Genomic DNA, 17,255 nt, shown 5'->3' on the forward strand with positions numbered 1-17,255 from the left:
AGTTTTGGCCTTGTGCCCCTTTAGTCTTCTGATTGCAAAACCATCAATGGCCGAGGGGCCCCTGTTGCTCTCTGGCATCTGGGGCATTCCCTCTTCCAATGCCCTGGCTGTTTGCAATGGGCACATTGATCACAATCCTCCCTCCCGTGCCCCTTTTGTGCACACATGGTACATTGGCCTTGTATGGGTACCCGTGGACCTTGTGGTCTGCCAAGGCCAGATTGGTCCAGAAAAGCCGGCTTCCCCTTTAGTGATCTCTGAACGAACAAAGCCACTGCAATCATTTGGGCCTTTTGCATATTTCTCTGGGAGCATTCAGCCTTTTGGGCCATATCCTTATTACTGAAAACCAAATAAGCCAATTAGAACAAGTCATTCATTGAAGTCTGAAGACCAGCAGTTGTTTTCTGAATTTTGTGCCTGATGTCTGGGGGAGACTAGGCTATGAAATGCATAGCCAAAAGGGCCTGTATCTCGGGGGAGGAGGGATCCACGTTCATTTGGGATCCACAGCCCTGTAGGGTGAGCCAGTTAAATTATCCTCTGTGTCCTCCTGGAGTTATCCCTCCCGAACTATACACTCCTTAAATTCCTTTTGGGTTCCATTGCCTAGATACAAAGCCATGAAAATTTCACTCCATTTTAAATTTCCTAACTCATATGGTGGCCAAACCTGATTACATAACCTACTAAGTTCTTTCCTTTTAATTTCTGTTGTCCAAATATTCCCAATCCCAGAATATATGGCCCAGAGGGGTATTGGTTGGGATTGATGCAGCCTGACCCATTTCAGACAAGCTTGAGGTGACGTCTCTATCTCTATCAAAATTCCACCCTTAAGTCAAAATCCACCAAGCAATTTAGTCAATACTTGCACTTACGATTTTAGATGATATCGCTTCCAAGGTAGTCTCCCAACCAGGGGGTCACAAAGAAGTGGCACAGAAGACGTCCGTAACAGTATTGGAGTTGGTCTAGCTGTAAGTTGGGAATAAAGGGTCAGCATTTGTAAGGGTCAGAGGGAGGGGAGTTAGAGCAATAAAAAGTACACCTTTGTGGTCACATAGGTTTCCTGGGGTTAACAGAAGAAAGAAAGGCAGGGGGAGAGGGAGGGAGGGAGGAAGGAAGGAAGAAATAGAGCAGGAATGAACAAGAATGCAAGAATGTAGGAGAAAAACCTCAGAGTCAAGGAGAAGAGGACAGAGATTAACAGTTCTGTCCTGGACCTGCTGTTGGATGTGCATAAGTATACAGGGTTGACCCGCCAGTCAAAAAGGAGCAGACGTTGGCAGAACATCTTCCCTAGTATGCCTGGCTTGCTGCATCCCAGAGGCCTCTTTAGGACCAAGATGTAACTCTCAACATTTTCTTACCTTATCACTGTCCCTCCATGGTTGCCAGTTGAAACTCTGCACCTCAGCTTGGGACTTGAACCCACATGCCAGGACTCCAACCTGGCCAAAACCCAGATTGGGACTTGAACCCACGTGGCCGGGACTCGAACACAGCCAAAACCCACGGTCTTCCAACTGAGATCACACACCTGGTCTCAGGACTTAATGAAGCTCAGGTTCTTGATGTCTCATTGCTGAAAGAATTCAGTGAGAGATAAAGCAATAGGTAAGAAGTAGATTTATTTAGAGAGAAACACACTCCACAGGGTGTGGGCCATCCAGAAGGTGAGAAAGGCACCAGGATATGGGGGTTGTCACTTTTTATAGGGGTGGGTAATTTCATAGGCTAATGAGTGGGAGGAGTGTTCCAGCTATTTCGGGAAGGGGCGGGGATTTCCAGGAATGGGGCCACTGCCCAGTTTTTGATCGTTAAGGTGGGTCTTGGAACTGTCATGGCCCCTGTGGGTGTGTCATTTAGCTTGCTGATGTGTTATAGTGAGTGTATACTGAGGCTCAAGGTCTAGTGGAAGTTGACTTGTCCGCCATCTTGGACCCATTTGGTTTAAATCAGTTTATGTCATGTCCTTAGGCTGTGTTATTCTTTCAAAGGTTGTGTCCTGCCCCCTTCCCTCCTGTTTCACTGGCAGAGTATAGCGCTCTAAGCAAACACTGTGAGCCGGGAAGGTGTGTGATGTGTTCTGTGTGGGTGAGGCAGAGGGCTGGAAGGGATGTTGTCAAGAGGACTGGAGAGGCCAGGCCAGGCCAGGGCAGGTCTTGCAGGCAGGATGAGGAGTTCTGTATTATTAAACCCAGAGAAGCCTTTGAGTGATTTTAAACCATGACTTAATCCAATTTGTGTTTTGAAATCCCTTTTGCTGCTACAAAAGACCTTCTTCTTCTCTAGTTGTAAAACACTTAGGATAGATTTAATATATTAAAGAAAAGAAACTGATTTCTTAGCCTAAATACTAAGGTCTTTGAGTTGTTTGCCAGAAAGAGTTCCTGAGTTAGGAATCTACATCAGTTTACATCTTAGATATCAGAAACTTGAGTTATAAAAATAAAATGATTTACGTCTAAAATTTTTCATTTAGTGTCAGAGGATAGTCTTAAAACTTTTAAGTCTGGGGGCTTCCCTGGTGGCGCAGTGGTTGAGAATCTGCCTGCTAATGCAGGCGACACGGGTTCGAGCCCTGGACTGGGAGGATCCCACGTGCCGCGGAGCAACTGGGCCCGTGAGCCACAACTACTGAGCCTGCGCGTCTGGAGCCTGTGCTCTGCAACAAGAGATGCCGCGACAGTGAGAGGCCCGCACACCGCAATGAACAGTGGCCCCCACTTGCCACAACTAGAGAAAGCCCTCGCACAGAAACGAAGACCCAACACAGCAAAAAATAAATCAATAAACTCCTACCCCCAACATCTAAAAAAAAAAACCTTTTAAGACTGAAATCCTTCTTTTGCCTGCTGGAATCAGATTACCTTCACTCCCTGTTGTGACTGTTGGTGTATCTGAAAAGTGATAGCCTGAATGTTGATTTACTGTGCACGCAATTTTCACAGGAATTTGTGTTTTCCCATTTGTTCCATTTTAAAAGGAAATGGCCTTTTATGGTCCTAGTTGCATTAAAAGCAGTCACAGGGTGTTTCTTTTAATTAGAAATGCATTCTCTGTTGCACAATAAATTTCCTTCTTGTAATTCTGATCATGAGCAACATCTTACATTTCAATTACTTCATTCAGTAAGTATTTGCATGCCTACTCTGTGCCAGGCACCGTTTAGCATCTTGGGCTACATTGTGAGCTAAACAAAGATCCCTACCTTTGAGGAGTTTATATTCCAGTGGGAGGAGGCAGATGGCAAATAATAAGCGTAATTAATATCTTTATTCTACTACTAATAAATATAACTAGTATACTGAGGGTGGTATGTGCTATGAAATTAAAAGTAGAGCAGTTGATGCAGTGAGTGAGGAGCCTGCAGCTTCAGATACTGTGGTCCGGGTAGCATCATTGAGAAGGTCTGACTTGAGCAAAGGATTGGAAACTTGTGCGGATTGCGGGGGGCGGGGTGTGTGTGTGAAAATCCAGCAGAAGGAACAATCATACAAAGAAAGGCCCCAAGGCCAAGCCTGTTTGAGGAACAGTAAAGAAGCCAGCAGGTCTAGAGGGAGGGAAGGAGTTCCTCAGCCTTTTAGGAACAGGTTTCTCAGTCAAATTCAAAAGTTCATAAGCCAAAATAAGTGAATAAATTAGGGAAAGAATTTTCATTCTGTGAATGCTCTGCAGGTGTTAATCTATAAATACCCCGACCCATGTCTTAACTTGATTTAGGTAATTCCAAAGTTAACACAAAAGTTTCTTAAATTCATTTCAAAGGGCAGCTGAACAAACAAGCAAAAAATCTCTTTTTCTGTGAATGAGAAACTGATGTTAGATCACAAGCTCATATGACCTAGCATTTAGTAAAAGCTGAAAATTTACCTTTCCAATTTAGAGATCTCAGGTTAAAAGCCAAAGGCTTTGTTTTACAACAAAGAATGGCAAAGGTGCCAAATGCACTTATCTCCAAGAGGGGCCATGATGGGGGTGAAGATTGGGCCGAATCTGGGAGAAACTGCCCTGTAAGAGTAGGTTTGGTCACCTCCCTTATTTCTTTCAAGCTCAGTTGCTCCAAATCCTTTTTTAACATTTTCATTTGGTGATCTATATTTTCTGTTCTTTGACTCAGTGAGATTTTCCATGTGTTTCTTAAGTTTGCGACCTAAATCAGGCACAGTACTTTCATAAGGTCCTGGTACCAAATCAGGTCTGGCTGCTGGCCGCTCACAAATCAATACCCGGAGAGAAATGTTGGTAGAAGGGAAAGTTGCTTTTAATTATAGAATGCCTGCAATCTGCAGAGATGGTGGACTCAGTGTCCCCCCAAAACCATCTCCAAAGGTTCTGATTGGCTGTGAAAGTTTTTAAAGGGAAAGGGGGAAGTAATCTCAGTCAGTCATTCACGTAGGGGGTCACAGTCATCGACATCCCACTGTGTGCAGGCGTGCTGATGTCTTGTGATGATCCCTCCCCGCCCCTCTGCCCAGCTGTGCAGCGTGTGGGAACCTTATTCCCCACCAGGGATTGAACCCGGGCCACGATGGTGAAAGCGCCAAGTCCTAACCACTGGACTGCCAGGGAATTCCCTTGATTTTTCTTTAGATGCTATCGTGTTCACAGTTTGTTCGCCAGATTACTGAAGGGGAAGCTGGGGAAGAGATCTGGTTATCTGTTACTTTTTCTTCATTTCTACTCCTTTGATCTATGGAAAGAACCAACAGACTAGGATTAGGCAAGGTATCACGTGGTCAAAAGATCTGAAAGGTGTACTAAGGCCGGAGATGAGCTGAGCTGGGGTGGGGGGGAGCGGGGGGCGCTGGGGGCTGGTTTAAGGTTAGTGACAAGGCAAAGAGGCCTCCTGCAGAGAGCTCTTTCCTGCTAAAAGCTGCTTACAAATGCCCACTTGTCAGAACATCATTGCATTTCTGTGGGATCATGGGCAAAGGTCTGTCTTCTGTAACTTCTTCCTGCTGACGTAGGGTGTCGTATTCTTAGAGTAGAAGATGTTGACGTGGGTCTGTAGCAGCTCTTTGCTCACAGTTGTAGTTGCCCGTTTCCATACAGGGGCAGAACAAGCTACAATTATTTTGATACCCACAAAGATACGGATTATTTTCACCAGTAGTGTTAATCCCATTCTCTTAAGGTCAGTTCTTCGCACTGTGCTAGCCATAGATTCCGTACTGCTCAAGATGGAGTGGTTTATCACAACTGCAGTCTGGTCATCATGCAGTCAGCCTTTTCCCTCTGGTGGCAATTACGGTATCTGCAAAACAACTCAGGAACATGCATCAGACACTGAGTCTGTAACTCTACTGTCTTAATCATTAGCTGCTTGAGCCTGCTCCTTTGTGACTCAGGGAGGCCTGGGAGACTTCAACTTCTCTACAGACAAGAGGCAGGAGACATGGAGGGGCGTTTGTACTTGGGCGGGGTTGGGGTGCAGGTTCTGCTCAGTTCCAGTCCTGATCAATACTAATGTAGTAGAATACTGCCAGAGTTGCATGCATATCAAGTGTATTGTGTTGGTGTGTATATTCAGTATCATCTTTGTTTTGCACGTACAGTATTCTTTATAAAGAACCAGGCTTCGTTTATCCAAGGAGGTGTTCTGCCGTACTTGCCCATAACTGATCTTTTCCCATGTTTCTGAATTTTATTTTTCAGAGTGTCCTTTCATGGTTTCTTAAACTTCTTTCTTACTGATTCCTTTCCCAATTTGTCATGGTTGTTTCATACTTGAGTCCTCTCTGCGAAATTGCTGTTTATTGTTTTGAGTTTAGTTTCCCATGAGGTTAAAGCTGAGGTATGATCACTAAAGAAAATGCTGAGAAGCACACGTCTTTGACTTTCTGAAACAAAACATTCTACATTCATCTCGTAGTGAAAAAGGAAAATGGTACAGGTTAATATAACTGAGTTAGACGGGCCCTAGAAAAATTTGCAAGGCCTTTTCTCTCCTTCCTTTAGTTAGGACTGCATAAGCATCACCCCAAAAGGTAATGGTCTGCCGTCTTTTTCTTTAAAAGGAAATGCCATGACCGCTGTAGACCTCCAGTTCCATTGCCATCCTGAGTGGGAAGTTCAGGAGCGAGCACTTCATAGACATTTAATCTCTGTTGAATGACAGAATGAAAAGATTGAACGCACTCACAGCAAGCTTTTTGCGAAATCCCTCTTTACTGGGTATTTTGATAATTGAGTTTTAAACATAATTAAGAACCCAAGATGGGTGTCTATTCAGTTCTTTTTTATCCGTTATGTCAGTTTAAGATACTGTGCAAAGACAGGTCTATTTTGTGTATCTTTCCTATATTCTGTCCTTGGTTTAACTGTGAACGGGTTTTGGATTACATGGCCACAATGGACTTCTGAGATGTCTCACCCGGTGTTGACAGTTCACTTAATCACTATTAACATTCAGCTACACTTGACATTTGCCAAGCTCCATGTCAAAATGCAACTTGAAAAAATTTTTTTCAAACTCAGTGCTGTTTAAGTCAGAAATCCTCAAGAAAGTAAAAAGGAGTGGAAACTAGGTGGGATACTCTTACTAAACATTTTAATTTTTATTATGACAGGAAAGTCTTCCCTTCTTTACAGCTTGTCAAATTTCAGCTTGTAGAGAAATCCTCTATAATGGTGACATGGCCTGAGCTCGCCCGGACTTGAAGGAACCTACGTCTGTATGTGGCATATTGTGTGTCCTCTTGGTGGCATGAGAAGCAAGCAGTTGAGGGTCCAGCCATTCATAATTCACACTGTCTTAATAGGGGACTTTAGTTTTCAAGGACTGGCTAGAATGTAAAATCTTACCCTTGAAGATTTATTTAATCTTATTTTTAATGAATTGCCTAGGTCACTTGTGATGAAATTGTTTGTATGATCGTACTACTTGATACATGGAAAATATATTTTTTTAATAAAGACCATATTTCTTTTTTTATATATAAATTTATTTTATTAATGTATTTTTGGCTGCGTTGCTACGCACAGGCTTTCTCTAGTTGCGGTGAGCGGGGGCTACTCTTCATTGCGGTGCGCGGGCTACTCTTCGTTGCCGTGCACGGGCTTCTCATTGCAGTGGCTTGTCGTGTTGCAGAGCACAGGCTCTAGGCGTGTGGGCTTCAGTAGTTGTAGCACGCGGGCTCAGTAGCTGTGGCTCGCAGGCTCAGTAGTTGTGGCGCACGGGCTTAGTTGCTCTGCAGCATGTGGGATCTTCCCAGACCAGGGCTCAAACCCGTGTCCCCTGCATTGGCAGGAAGATTCTTAACCACTGCGCCACCAGGGAAGTCCCCATGGAAAATATTTTTATTAAATATTTTTAAAGTCTCCTTCCTTAGCAACATGTGTCATTGTTTTCAGGATATACCGTCTCAGATACAAGCTTCTCAGAAGCTTCACAGGAGGGAAAGCAGTGACAAAGGAGGAATTTATTAGTTATCATTCTTTGCGTGGTAAAATCATCAACTTCCATCACCAACTTCTAATTCAAATCAGATTTTAATTTGGATGTTCCATTACTCCTTCTTGAAACAATTTTGTTCCCTGTACATGCTGTGTTACTTTGGTTTTATAATTGAAAATAAATGATATAAACAACATCTGAGCTCTTGAGCCTGGATACCAGTGTAGTTTATTTTGGGACTTGAGATAAAAGGCTTTCTGGAATTTGTGATTATACGTCTCAATCCTTAAAGTCTTTCCAGAAACCCTATATCTTATGAGTTCATTCTCACATTTTTCATTGGTAGGTCATTGTTTGCTGGTGAAATCCCAAGAATAAGTGGTATCAATCTGGCATTTTATCAGTGACTGTATTAAAGCAAATTTTCAGGACATGAGTGTGATACAGATCTTATCTGACAGAAGGTAGAGGCTGTCAGGCACATACAATTTAGGGACAAAAGTAGGAGCAAACTAGGTTAACCAGAGGTAGAGGAAAGACTTCAAGACTGAGGTACATCAGAGGGATCGCATCCTGACACAGCTAGATACAGTTCTTTTTTTTTTTTTTAATTTATTTATTTTTGCTGTGTTGGGTCTTCGTTTCTGTGCGTGGGCTTTCTCTAGTTGCAGCGAGTGGGGGCCTCTCACTGTCGCGGCCTCTCTTGTTGCGGAGCACAAGCTCCAGACGCGCAGGCTCAGTAGTTGTGGCTCACGGGCCTAGTTGCTCTGCAGCATGTGGGATCTTCCCAGACCAGGGCTCGAACCCGTGTGCCCTGCGTTGGCAGGCAGATTCTCAACCACTGTGCCACCAGGGAAGCCCCTAGATACAGTTCTTATATATCAGTTCCATTTCTTTGTATGAATGAGAAGGAAGAAATTGGAAATTTTGTTTTATACAAAACAAATAGTATAGGCTGCAATCTACATTATAGAACTGAATTCATCAACTGCCTTAGTAAACTATTTTAGTTAATTTGTTAAATTGTCAACAAGCTTGTCGGGTGCTCTTTTGTAGTACCTTACACTGGCTATCTTTTCCTTCTTTCCTCTCCCATAGTTGCTAAAAAAAACAGATTTGTTGAAGTTAGTCCAAAAGCCACAATCAGAGGGGCTTGGTTTCTTCCAAATTGGAGGATGACTGTCTTTTCCCTTAAAAAACAAAGTTAACCCTTTGCTATGTTTATGATAGAGAAATAAGCCAGTCTCTATTTCAGTCACTGTTTTATTTTATTTTTATTTTTAATGGAAGAGGGGAAAGCTTGCTGTAAATACAACTGATCTTTTAAAACAAGAAATGTACCATCTTTGCAAGCTAGCCATTTGTAGATCTTTTATTTCCAGGTAAAAAATGCCATCATTAGAACTTTTTTCCTTTTTATTCCATCCACCCATATCTGAAAGTGTATTATTCTGTGTTCCTTCTGGCATGTCAGTGGTTTGTTTGGGCTGAAGACCACACACTGGAAGCACAGGGAGACCCCCGGATCAGCATGAGGAGAGCGGGCTGGGAGAGCCCACTCTCATCCCTCCATGAAGAAAGCAGCCAGATTTTGCCATCTTTGCTAGCACCAAGATGCTGTGAAAGGAGGAGCTGGAATTCTTTCATGTTTTCAAATCTACAACTGCTAGTTTATACAATCTTAATTTCATTCATATAACCAATCCTTTTTCTCTTATCTTTTCCATGTTTCTTAATGGATTTTTCCTAGAAAACTTGCCTTGATTTTTCCCTTTTTCACCCACCAGATATAAGCATTCTATTTCTTTTTTTTTTTTTTTTTTTTTGGTGCGTGGGCCTCTCACTGCTGTGGCCTCTCCCGTTGTGGAGCACAGGCTCCGGACGCACAGGCTCAGCGGCCATGGCTCACGGGCCCAGCCGCTCCGCGGCATGTGGGATCTTCCTGGACTGGGACACAAACCCGTGTCCCCTGCATCGGCAGGCGGACTCTCAACCACTGCGCCACCAGGGAAGCCCAAGCATTCTATTTCTTGCCAAGCTGACAGATTTCAAAGTAGAAGTATCCTATCTGATATGAAGACTTAGGCCTTAAAAAGTTTGTTAATGAGGTTACTTGTTTTGGCATTTACCGAACATCTAACTTTTATTTTGCTGAACTCTGTTGGCCTTAAAGGATTTCTCAGTGGCTTAGCAGTAATTGGGGTAATGAAGACACTGGCACAGGTAATTGCCTTTGTTTTCTTGTGTCAGAAAAGCTTTTTTCCACCTCTGCTAAGTCCCACTAAAATGAAAACTCAAATAGTGATCACATAAAGAAATTAATGTGTGAACTAGTTGCTGCATATTAGGAATTCTGTGCAAGATTTTCGCAATTAGCTTAGAACCTCTTTAGCAGTACCTGCAGATTGTTTAGAGTAAACAATGGGGTAAGATAGATTTTTTTTCCTGAAATAACACTCTAAAAGGAATAAGATATGGTTTATGCTTAGATGTCACTGAGGTATACATGTAAGATTGTATCATATGAGGCATCTTTTAGACTGAAGAAAAGATGTTATCCTGTTAGAAAACAGAATGAATGTATGGTCAGATTTAATGTGGGCATACTGAATTACTTCTCGCTGAGTTCCTAAGAGGACCGAGAACATTCCAGTAACAACTTGTCAAGAGTTGTCGGCCATATTTAATTCTCTTAAATTATGTAGATGGAATGGACCTTCATAACAGTTGGCTCTGTAAAGAAAAAAATAAAAAGCTTAGTATTCAGGTGTTGACACTAAGAATTGACAATCTGTCAGAAAAGAGCATCCAGCAGAATGACCTTGCATACTTTCCAGGAGAAAATGATAGGACCGATCTAGGGCTCTGGTAGGTTGTTGGTGGTGGGAGGTACGTGACAAGTCGTGCTTATCACCAGAAAAAAATGGCTTCATTCAGCTCCTGGATTTAGCCAACTGCCGTGATTGCGTCAACAAAGCACCTAATCATGTAGCCGCTACGAAGCATCAGAATTATTTCAAGTAAATCTGCTTTCTAGAGTGTGGGAGCTCCGTTTTTTGATAGTTTTGGACTGTAAATTAAAAACGGGGGGAAAAAAGCTGAGAAGCTAATACTTGGAGAATGTTTTTAGGTTGTTCTAGTGCGATTAAGAGCATGAACTTGGAAGGCAGACCGCCTTGGCTTGAATTATGGTACCCAGCCTTTCTGTGCCTCAGTTTTCTCATCACTAAAATGGGCAGTAATAGTACTTCATAAGGTTATGGGGATAACATGAGTTGATATTTGTAAATAGTGCTTGGCACGTGGTAAGCACTGTATAAGAGTTAAAACTCTGGTTTAGTAGCCGAATTAAACATTGGATTATGAAAATGTCCATCTTCAAAACTTAATGAACATTAACTTAACTTTCCTCTATGTTTTACTTTCATCTTTCTCAAGACACAGTGTTTTTTACATGAGTGTAGTTTGTCCAGATTGCAGATGGGTTTATAGAGCCGTATTTAAGGAAAGAGCGTAAGCATATACACTGTTCATTGTGTTCTTTTAAAAAACATCCCCAAACTGCTGGGTTGTCGCATATGTGGTAGAAATTCCCACTCCTGCCGCGGCTTCTCCAGTCTAGAGCATAGGTAGACTTCAGAGAAATAAAAACCTCATGGAAATATTTGAATGGCAGTTAACTCCTAACTCTTGGTATTGGCAACTGGGAAGCTGTGAGACTGTAATAAGTGATGTGTACATGTAAAAGAAGGGAGTGTGGCATGTGGTGTGCATCCTTTATCTAGCAAAACGTTGGATTGTTGGGAAATTGTTTGCATTTCATTTAGGTGTTCCCTGTTTGTCTCATCATAAGAATCCCCTGAAGATTGTGGAGATTCTCGTTCAGTAATTTAGGACTAGAGCCTGGGAACATATACTGTCTTTTAAATTAACTAATAGACTTTATCTTTAAGAACATATACTTTTAACAAGCATCTCAGTTGATTATGAAGCTAAGGCAAGGTTTATTGAGTTAAGTAGTTCGTCTGTCTTCTCTGAGCCCCAGCTTTCTCACCAATAGAACCAAAGATTTGACTGGAAAGGTGGTCTACTTCCTCACTCACTGTTAGGATTTTGTGATCCCTATTTTCCAAGTGATTATGATACCAAAGAAGAATTCCAGTATGTGTGATGGAATATGAGTTGAGGAAATTAGCCTTCTCTTTACCAGAAAAACGAATTCAGCAAACTTTTAAAAATGTCTTAAGAAAGAAAACAGCTTTCTGATAAAACAGCAAGCTTCAAGTAATTATTAGTAATTTGGTTTCTAAGTACTGACAATATAAGGTAATAAAACATCCAGGGACTACCCTGGTGGTGCAGTGGTTAAGAATCTGCCTGCCAATGCAGGGGACGTGGGTTTGAGCCCTGGTCCAGGAAGATCCCACCTGCCGCGGAGCAACTAAGCCCATGCGCCACAGCTACTGAGCCTGTGCTCTAGAGCCCGTGAGCCACAATTACTGAGCCCACGTGCCACAACTACTGAAGCCCGCGCGCCTAGAGCCCGTGCTTCGCAACAGGAGAAGCCAGCGCAATGAGAAGTACACGCACAGCAATGAAGAGTAGCCCCCGCTCACCACAACTAGAGAAAGCCCACACGCAGCAGTGAAGACCCAACACAGCCAACAATAAATAAATAAATATAAATTTTAAAAAACAGTCCAAAACTCTGGTAATATGTATTGTCTTCTGTTTATTGGGGGGGGGGCAATATTTAAAGTATTGCTATTTTAGAATTAACAGCCCTTATATTTAGCAAGTTTAGTAAACTTTTGAGCAGTTAAAACTTCTCTTTATTGATCTTATTCTAATCCACAATAATTCTTTCACTTTGTCTAGTTATCACCTGAATATAATTGCTTGGTAATACCTTTCCCATTCTTCACAGTGTCTCAGAACCCAGTCTTTGTTTAGCTGGAGAGTCATGCCTCGCTGCCCGTGAGGACACAATTGTCCAGCAACAAGGGATGTTCAACAATCAGCAAATTAGTTTTGATTATTCTATTCTTGAGCCAGTGATTTCTTTAGGTGATAATAAAGGATAATTGGGGGAATTAACACACTTACGCGTGGGTTAATTTTAAATCTTTTTATTTATTTATTTATTTTTGGCTGCTTTGGTTCTTCGTTGCTGCGCACAGGTTTTCTCTAGTTGCGGAGAGTGGGATCTACTCTTTGCTGTGGTATGTGAACTTCTCATTGCGGTGGCTTCTCTTGTTGCGGAGCATGGGCTCTAGGTGCATGGGCTTCAGTAGTTGTGGCACGCGGGCTCAGTAGTTGTGGCTTGTGGGCTCTAGAGCGCAGGCTCAGTAGTTGTGGCTCACGGGCTTAGTTGCTCCGCTGCATGTGGGATCTTCCTGGGCCAGGATCGAACCCCTGTCCCCTGCATTGGCAGGCGGATTCTTAACCGCTGTGCCACCAGGGAAATCCTCGTGGGTTATTTTTATCCTCAAAATCTTCCCCAAGCCTGTCTCATGGGAGAATAGCAGGTACTTCTTAGGCTCCACAAAGTGATGGCCAACAATTGACATGAGTTGATGTTGGTTTTGTTTGGTTTTGGAGGGGGAGGGGAAGCCTTCAGAACTTATATATATCTGTATACTTTGGATAACAATATAGAGCTCCAAAGTCATAATTTTGAGGTTACTTTCCTTTGGATGAATTTAATTCCTTAAATTTGGAACACATTAATTAATGAATTTCCGTTAAGCCGGTTATACCTCTAGAACACTTTTTAGGATGTAGAGCTTATTAAAACTGTTTAATGCATGTGCTATTTTGGATGATATACTTTACACATCTAATTGTGGTCTGTGGTGTTTAATCTCTTTTAGAAACTGGATGGCTTCTACAGGGAGCTCGTCCTCGGATATAGACAAGATCTGGGAGTTCTTCAGTGATGGCGCACCTCCCTCCAAAAAGCCCAGGTAAACAAGGGAAGGGGATCCGAGGAACAGAGGAAATCACCACTGACGGTAGATAATGAAAAACAACGAACTTACCCTACATCCCAGTTGGCGTCACTAATTAATATTGACCTTCATATAAAAAATATTTTTATTTTGCATTTAATTTCTATTTTTTATCAAGGTCAGAAATGTATATAATTTTAAAAGTCAGTTCTTTAAGGCTCATGGTGCCTCTCCTCCTCCTCAGAGGTGATCGCTTTCAACTTTGTCTGTTTCTTCTAATATTTACATCCAGATTTTTAATACTGTGTGTGTACTGCTGTTTCTTAGTTTTGGGTTTTACCTGTTTCTAATGATGGAAGGTAAGGATTAGGCTTGCTGTCCTGAATCCTCCCCTCATCCATCCCCAGCTGCCCTCCCCAACCCCACACACCATAGACTCTCCTCACAGCCTCCTAGTGTGTTTTATATCACAATTTTTGGTTTAATATTTATATTGTATGACTGTATAAATAGTATTCATAGCTGAGCCTAATGTGTTATCATTATGTTTCTTTCCTTGTCCATTTTTTCCTCCAGGTTATTAAAGATTGTATCATTCTTTTTTTTTTTTTTTTTTTTTGGTTTGCTTTGTTTTCTTTGAACCTATCAATTTAAATTCAAACTCTGTGATAGAGCGTAAATCTCCTAATCTGGTGACACACATCGGTAATGTACAAGTTTAAAGTTGCTCCATGGGTTCTTCCCTCTGGGCGGTTGTGCTCCAGGCCTGCCACATTGCTGCTGTCTGCCCTTTTCCTTTCCTGTCACCCTGGGAATTCCTTTCACATCTCTCCTGTATTGGATCCTCTGTTTCCTGGATCTTATGTCTTCCTTTTTGGTGTACTCCTTCATTTTGCTGAAGGATATCTCGTTAGCTTCCTTAATAAGGATTCAGAGGAGAAAAGTTTTGGGAGACATTTGAAAATGTCTTTATCATACTCTTACATTGATTTGATGATTTGGCTGAGTGTAGAACTTTAGACACAGACTCATTTTCCTTACAGTTAATGAAATCATTGCCCATTCTCTGCTAACATCTTAAGTGTTCCTGCCAAAATAGCCACTCTCTTCTAATTCCTAGTCCTTTGTATTATATGACCTCTTTTTCTTTTCTCATTAGAGACTTGTAAGTATGGTTATTTTATTCTCAGTAATCTGAAATTTCACAATGATAAATCTTCATATGAATCTGGATATCAGGTAGCTCTTTCAAGCAGGCTGCTAATAATTTCACTTTGGAGGAATTTTCCTGTGTTACTTATTTGATAATTTCCTTTACAGTTCTTTCTGTATTCTGTCTTTGTAGAGTTCTTGGTATTCAGATGTTGGGCCTTTTGGATAAGTCTCTAATTTTCTTACAGCTTTCTATCACTTTTGTTTTTATCATTCTACTTTCTCAGAGATTTTCTCAGTTGTATCTCCCAACCTTATGAATTTTTTTATTTTTTATTTTTTTTTTGCGGTACGCGGGCCTCTCACTGTTGTGGCCTCTCCCGCTGCGGAGCACAGGCTCCGGATGCACAGGCTCAGCAGCCATGGCTCACAGGCCCAGCCGCTCCGTGGCATGTGGGATCTTCCCGGACTGGGGCACGAACCCGTGTCCCCTGCATCAGCAGACATACTCTCAACCACTGCGCCACCAGGGAAGCCCTTATGAATTTTTTATTTGTCTTTTTTTTATAGAAATAAGAAATCTTTTCGTTTGCCCAGTTTTTTTTTTTTTTAATAGCATCCTGTTCTGTTGCACAGATGCCATTTAAAAAAAAAAAATCTATGTCAGGATGTCACTGTTTCTTTTTCAGTTTTTCTCCCCTTTCCCAGATTGTCTCTTATTTCCCCCAAGTTCCTTTCTATCTGCTGGTTTGTTTGGGTATAACTCTCATGCTGGGGATTTTGTTCAAAGGTAAGGTGACCCTTATTTTTCTGCTCATATTTAAGAGAAACCACTGAAAAGCCAGTGGAGACTCTGTGTGTGACGAGGGGCTTGGTGGCTGGTGGGCCTCCCTGTGGGTAACAAGCATGGGCCAGGTTTCACAGCCTGCCGGACTCTGTGGGTCTTTTCTCTCATGCTGTCCATTTTCCCCAAAGGGAACTCCTCCCATCTCCTGACCCCATGAGGTTGAGGTGCAGGCATAAGGTTGACTGCCAACGTCTGGGAGTCTTCCTTTAGGAGAGGGGGGCAGGGGAGAGTCTCATATTTCTTATACAGAATGTACACAGTCCCCCTCCCCAAGCTGTGCACAGTGTTCTCAGATACAGAACCCTCTGGTGGAAGCTCTCTGGAGGACAGGCCTCCTGTCCTAGAGTTCTGACCACTTCTGACACAGCCTTGCAGCGAATTGACCCTCCACCTTCAGCTGTGCCTGAACATTCCCAAGCTTCTGCAGAGGGGGTCAGCTCTTACTTGACCGCTTCTAAAATCTATTGACTTCTTTCGTCTACTTTGCCTATTTTTTTTTTTTTTTTTTTTTTTTTGCTATATGCGGGCCTCTCACTGTTGTGGCCTCTCCCGTTGCGGAGCACAGGCTCCGGACGCGCAGGCCCAGCGGCCATGGCTCACGGGCCCAGCCGCTCCGCGGCACGTGGGATCTTCCCGGACCGGGGCACGAACTCGCGTCCCCTGCATCGGCAGGCGGACTCTCAACCACTGCGCCACCAGGGAAGCCCCATACTTTGCCTATTTTTGTCATCTTTTCCTATTCTGCTTTTTATAAATGTATGCCTTCTTAAAAAATTACTATTATTTAGTGTTTTAGGAAGAACCAGAGGTGAAACATAACTGTTAAATTTTTCCCTTTTAACTGGAAGTCTTAAATTTGGAAAAATTACATCTCAAATCTATAATGTATGAGGTAAAGAATTCAAATAGTACAGCACATTCAAATGGAAAGCAAAAATCCCTGTTCTCCTCAATCCCCAGAGTTAACCACTATTTACAGTTCTTATGAATACTTCTAGAATTTTTTTTTCTTTTCCATTATGGTTTATTAAAGGATATTGAATATAGTTCCCTGTGCTATACAATAGGACTTGTTTATTCATTCTATGTGCAGTAGTTTGCATCTGCTAGTCCCTCCCTTCTAGAAATTTTAAGTATATGTTTGTGTGCGCTTCACTTTCTTGATCCCCTTGAACTGAAATGCATTTTTCATTGTTTGCTTCTAATGTCTATTATCAGTCTTCCCCAGCAGACTAAGCTTTTGTGGCCAGGGACTCCATGTGTATGGTGCTCTATGAGTTTTTCATGGAATTGGGAATAGGAAAGGCAGTTCTAGCGGTGCTTTCTTCAAAACCAGCTTTCTCAAGGCTAAAAGTACCTTTCCCTTCTTGCATTATGCCAACATGCACATCCTTTTTCTGTTCATTTTATTATGTGGGCAAAAGGTCGAGAAGGGCAGATTCTTAGGAAAACACATGCCATCAGCAAAAATTAAATAAACATATTTCAAACAGATTTTAATATAGTTTCAGGATGAAGGGGGCGTGGAGAAACAAAACACAAAAATTTGTACCAAAACACAAAAAGTATCTCACACAGAAGTCAGGACAGAACTCAGTGTTTATCACTGGAAGAAAGGAATGTTTTCCACCTCCCGTCATATCCGTTGAATAGTTGTTTCTTTATTTAGGTATGTAAGGCTTTTGTGTTTTCAGAATTCTGTTGGCTACTATTTATTTATTTATTTTTTCTCCTGCTTGGGGATATCTAGAACAAAGCCGAAGGCAGATGTGTTCCCATATTTGACTATCTCATACTCAACTTTAGTCATGTTCATTTTCGTCTTTGTGTTCACAAACTTCGGGCTTACGTTTTTTTTTATTGGCTTTTCTTTCATCTCCTGTTTTGCATTTCTCAGCAA

General features: G+C 42.0%; 1 protein-coding gene across 5 annotated transcripts in view; it reads left to right on the forward strand.

The window, feature by feature from the left end:
- FAM118B (family with sequence similarity 118 member B) overlaps positions 1-17,255 on the forward strand; it is a 56,441-nt gene that overhangs the window by 17,325 nt on the left and 21,861 nt on the right. For 4 of the 5 annotated variants that reach the window (XM_060103116.1, XM_060103115.1, XM_060103119.1 and 1 more), the window contains one exon: positions 13,279-13,371. In XM_060103116.1, the coding sequence (XP_059959099.1) occupies positions 13,286-13,371 (86 nt within the window). In that variant the 5' untranslated portion in view covers positions 13,279-13,285. Of the gene's footprint in view, positions 1-12,600; positions 12,628-13,278; positions 13,372-17,255 lie in introns of those variants that run through there. The other variant, XM_060103117.1, reaches the window with a different exon arrangement.

Source organism: Mesoplodon densirostris, chromosome 7 (genome assembly GCF_025265405.1).
Source record: "Mesoplodon densirostris isolate mMesDen1 chromosome 7, mMesDen1 primary haplotype, whole genome shotgun sequence".
NCBI lineage: Eukaryota > Metazoa > Chordata > Mammalia > Artiodactyla > Ziphiidae > Mesoplodon > Mesoplodon densirostris.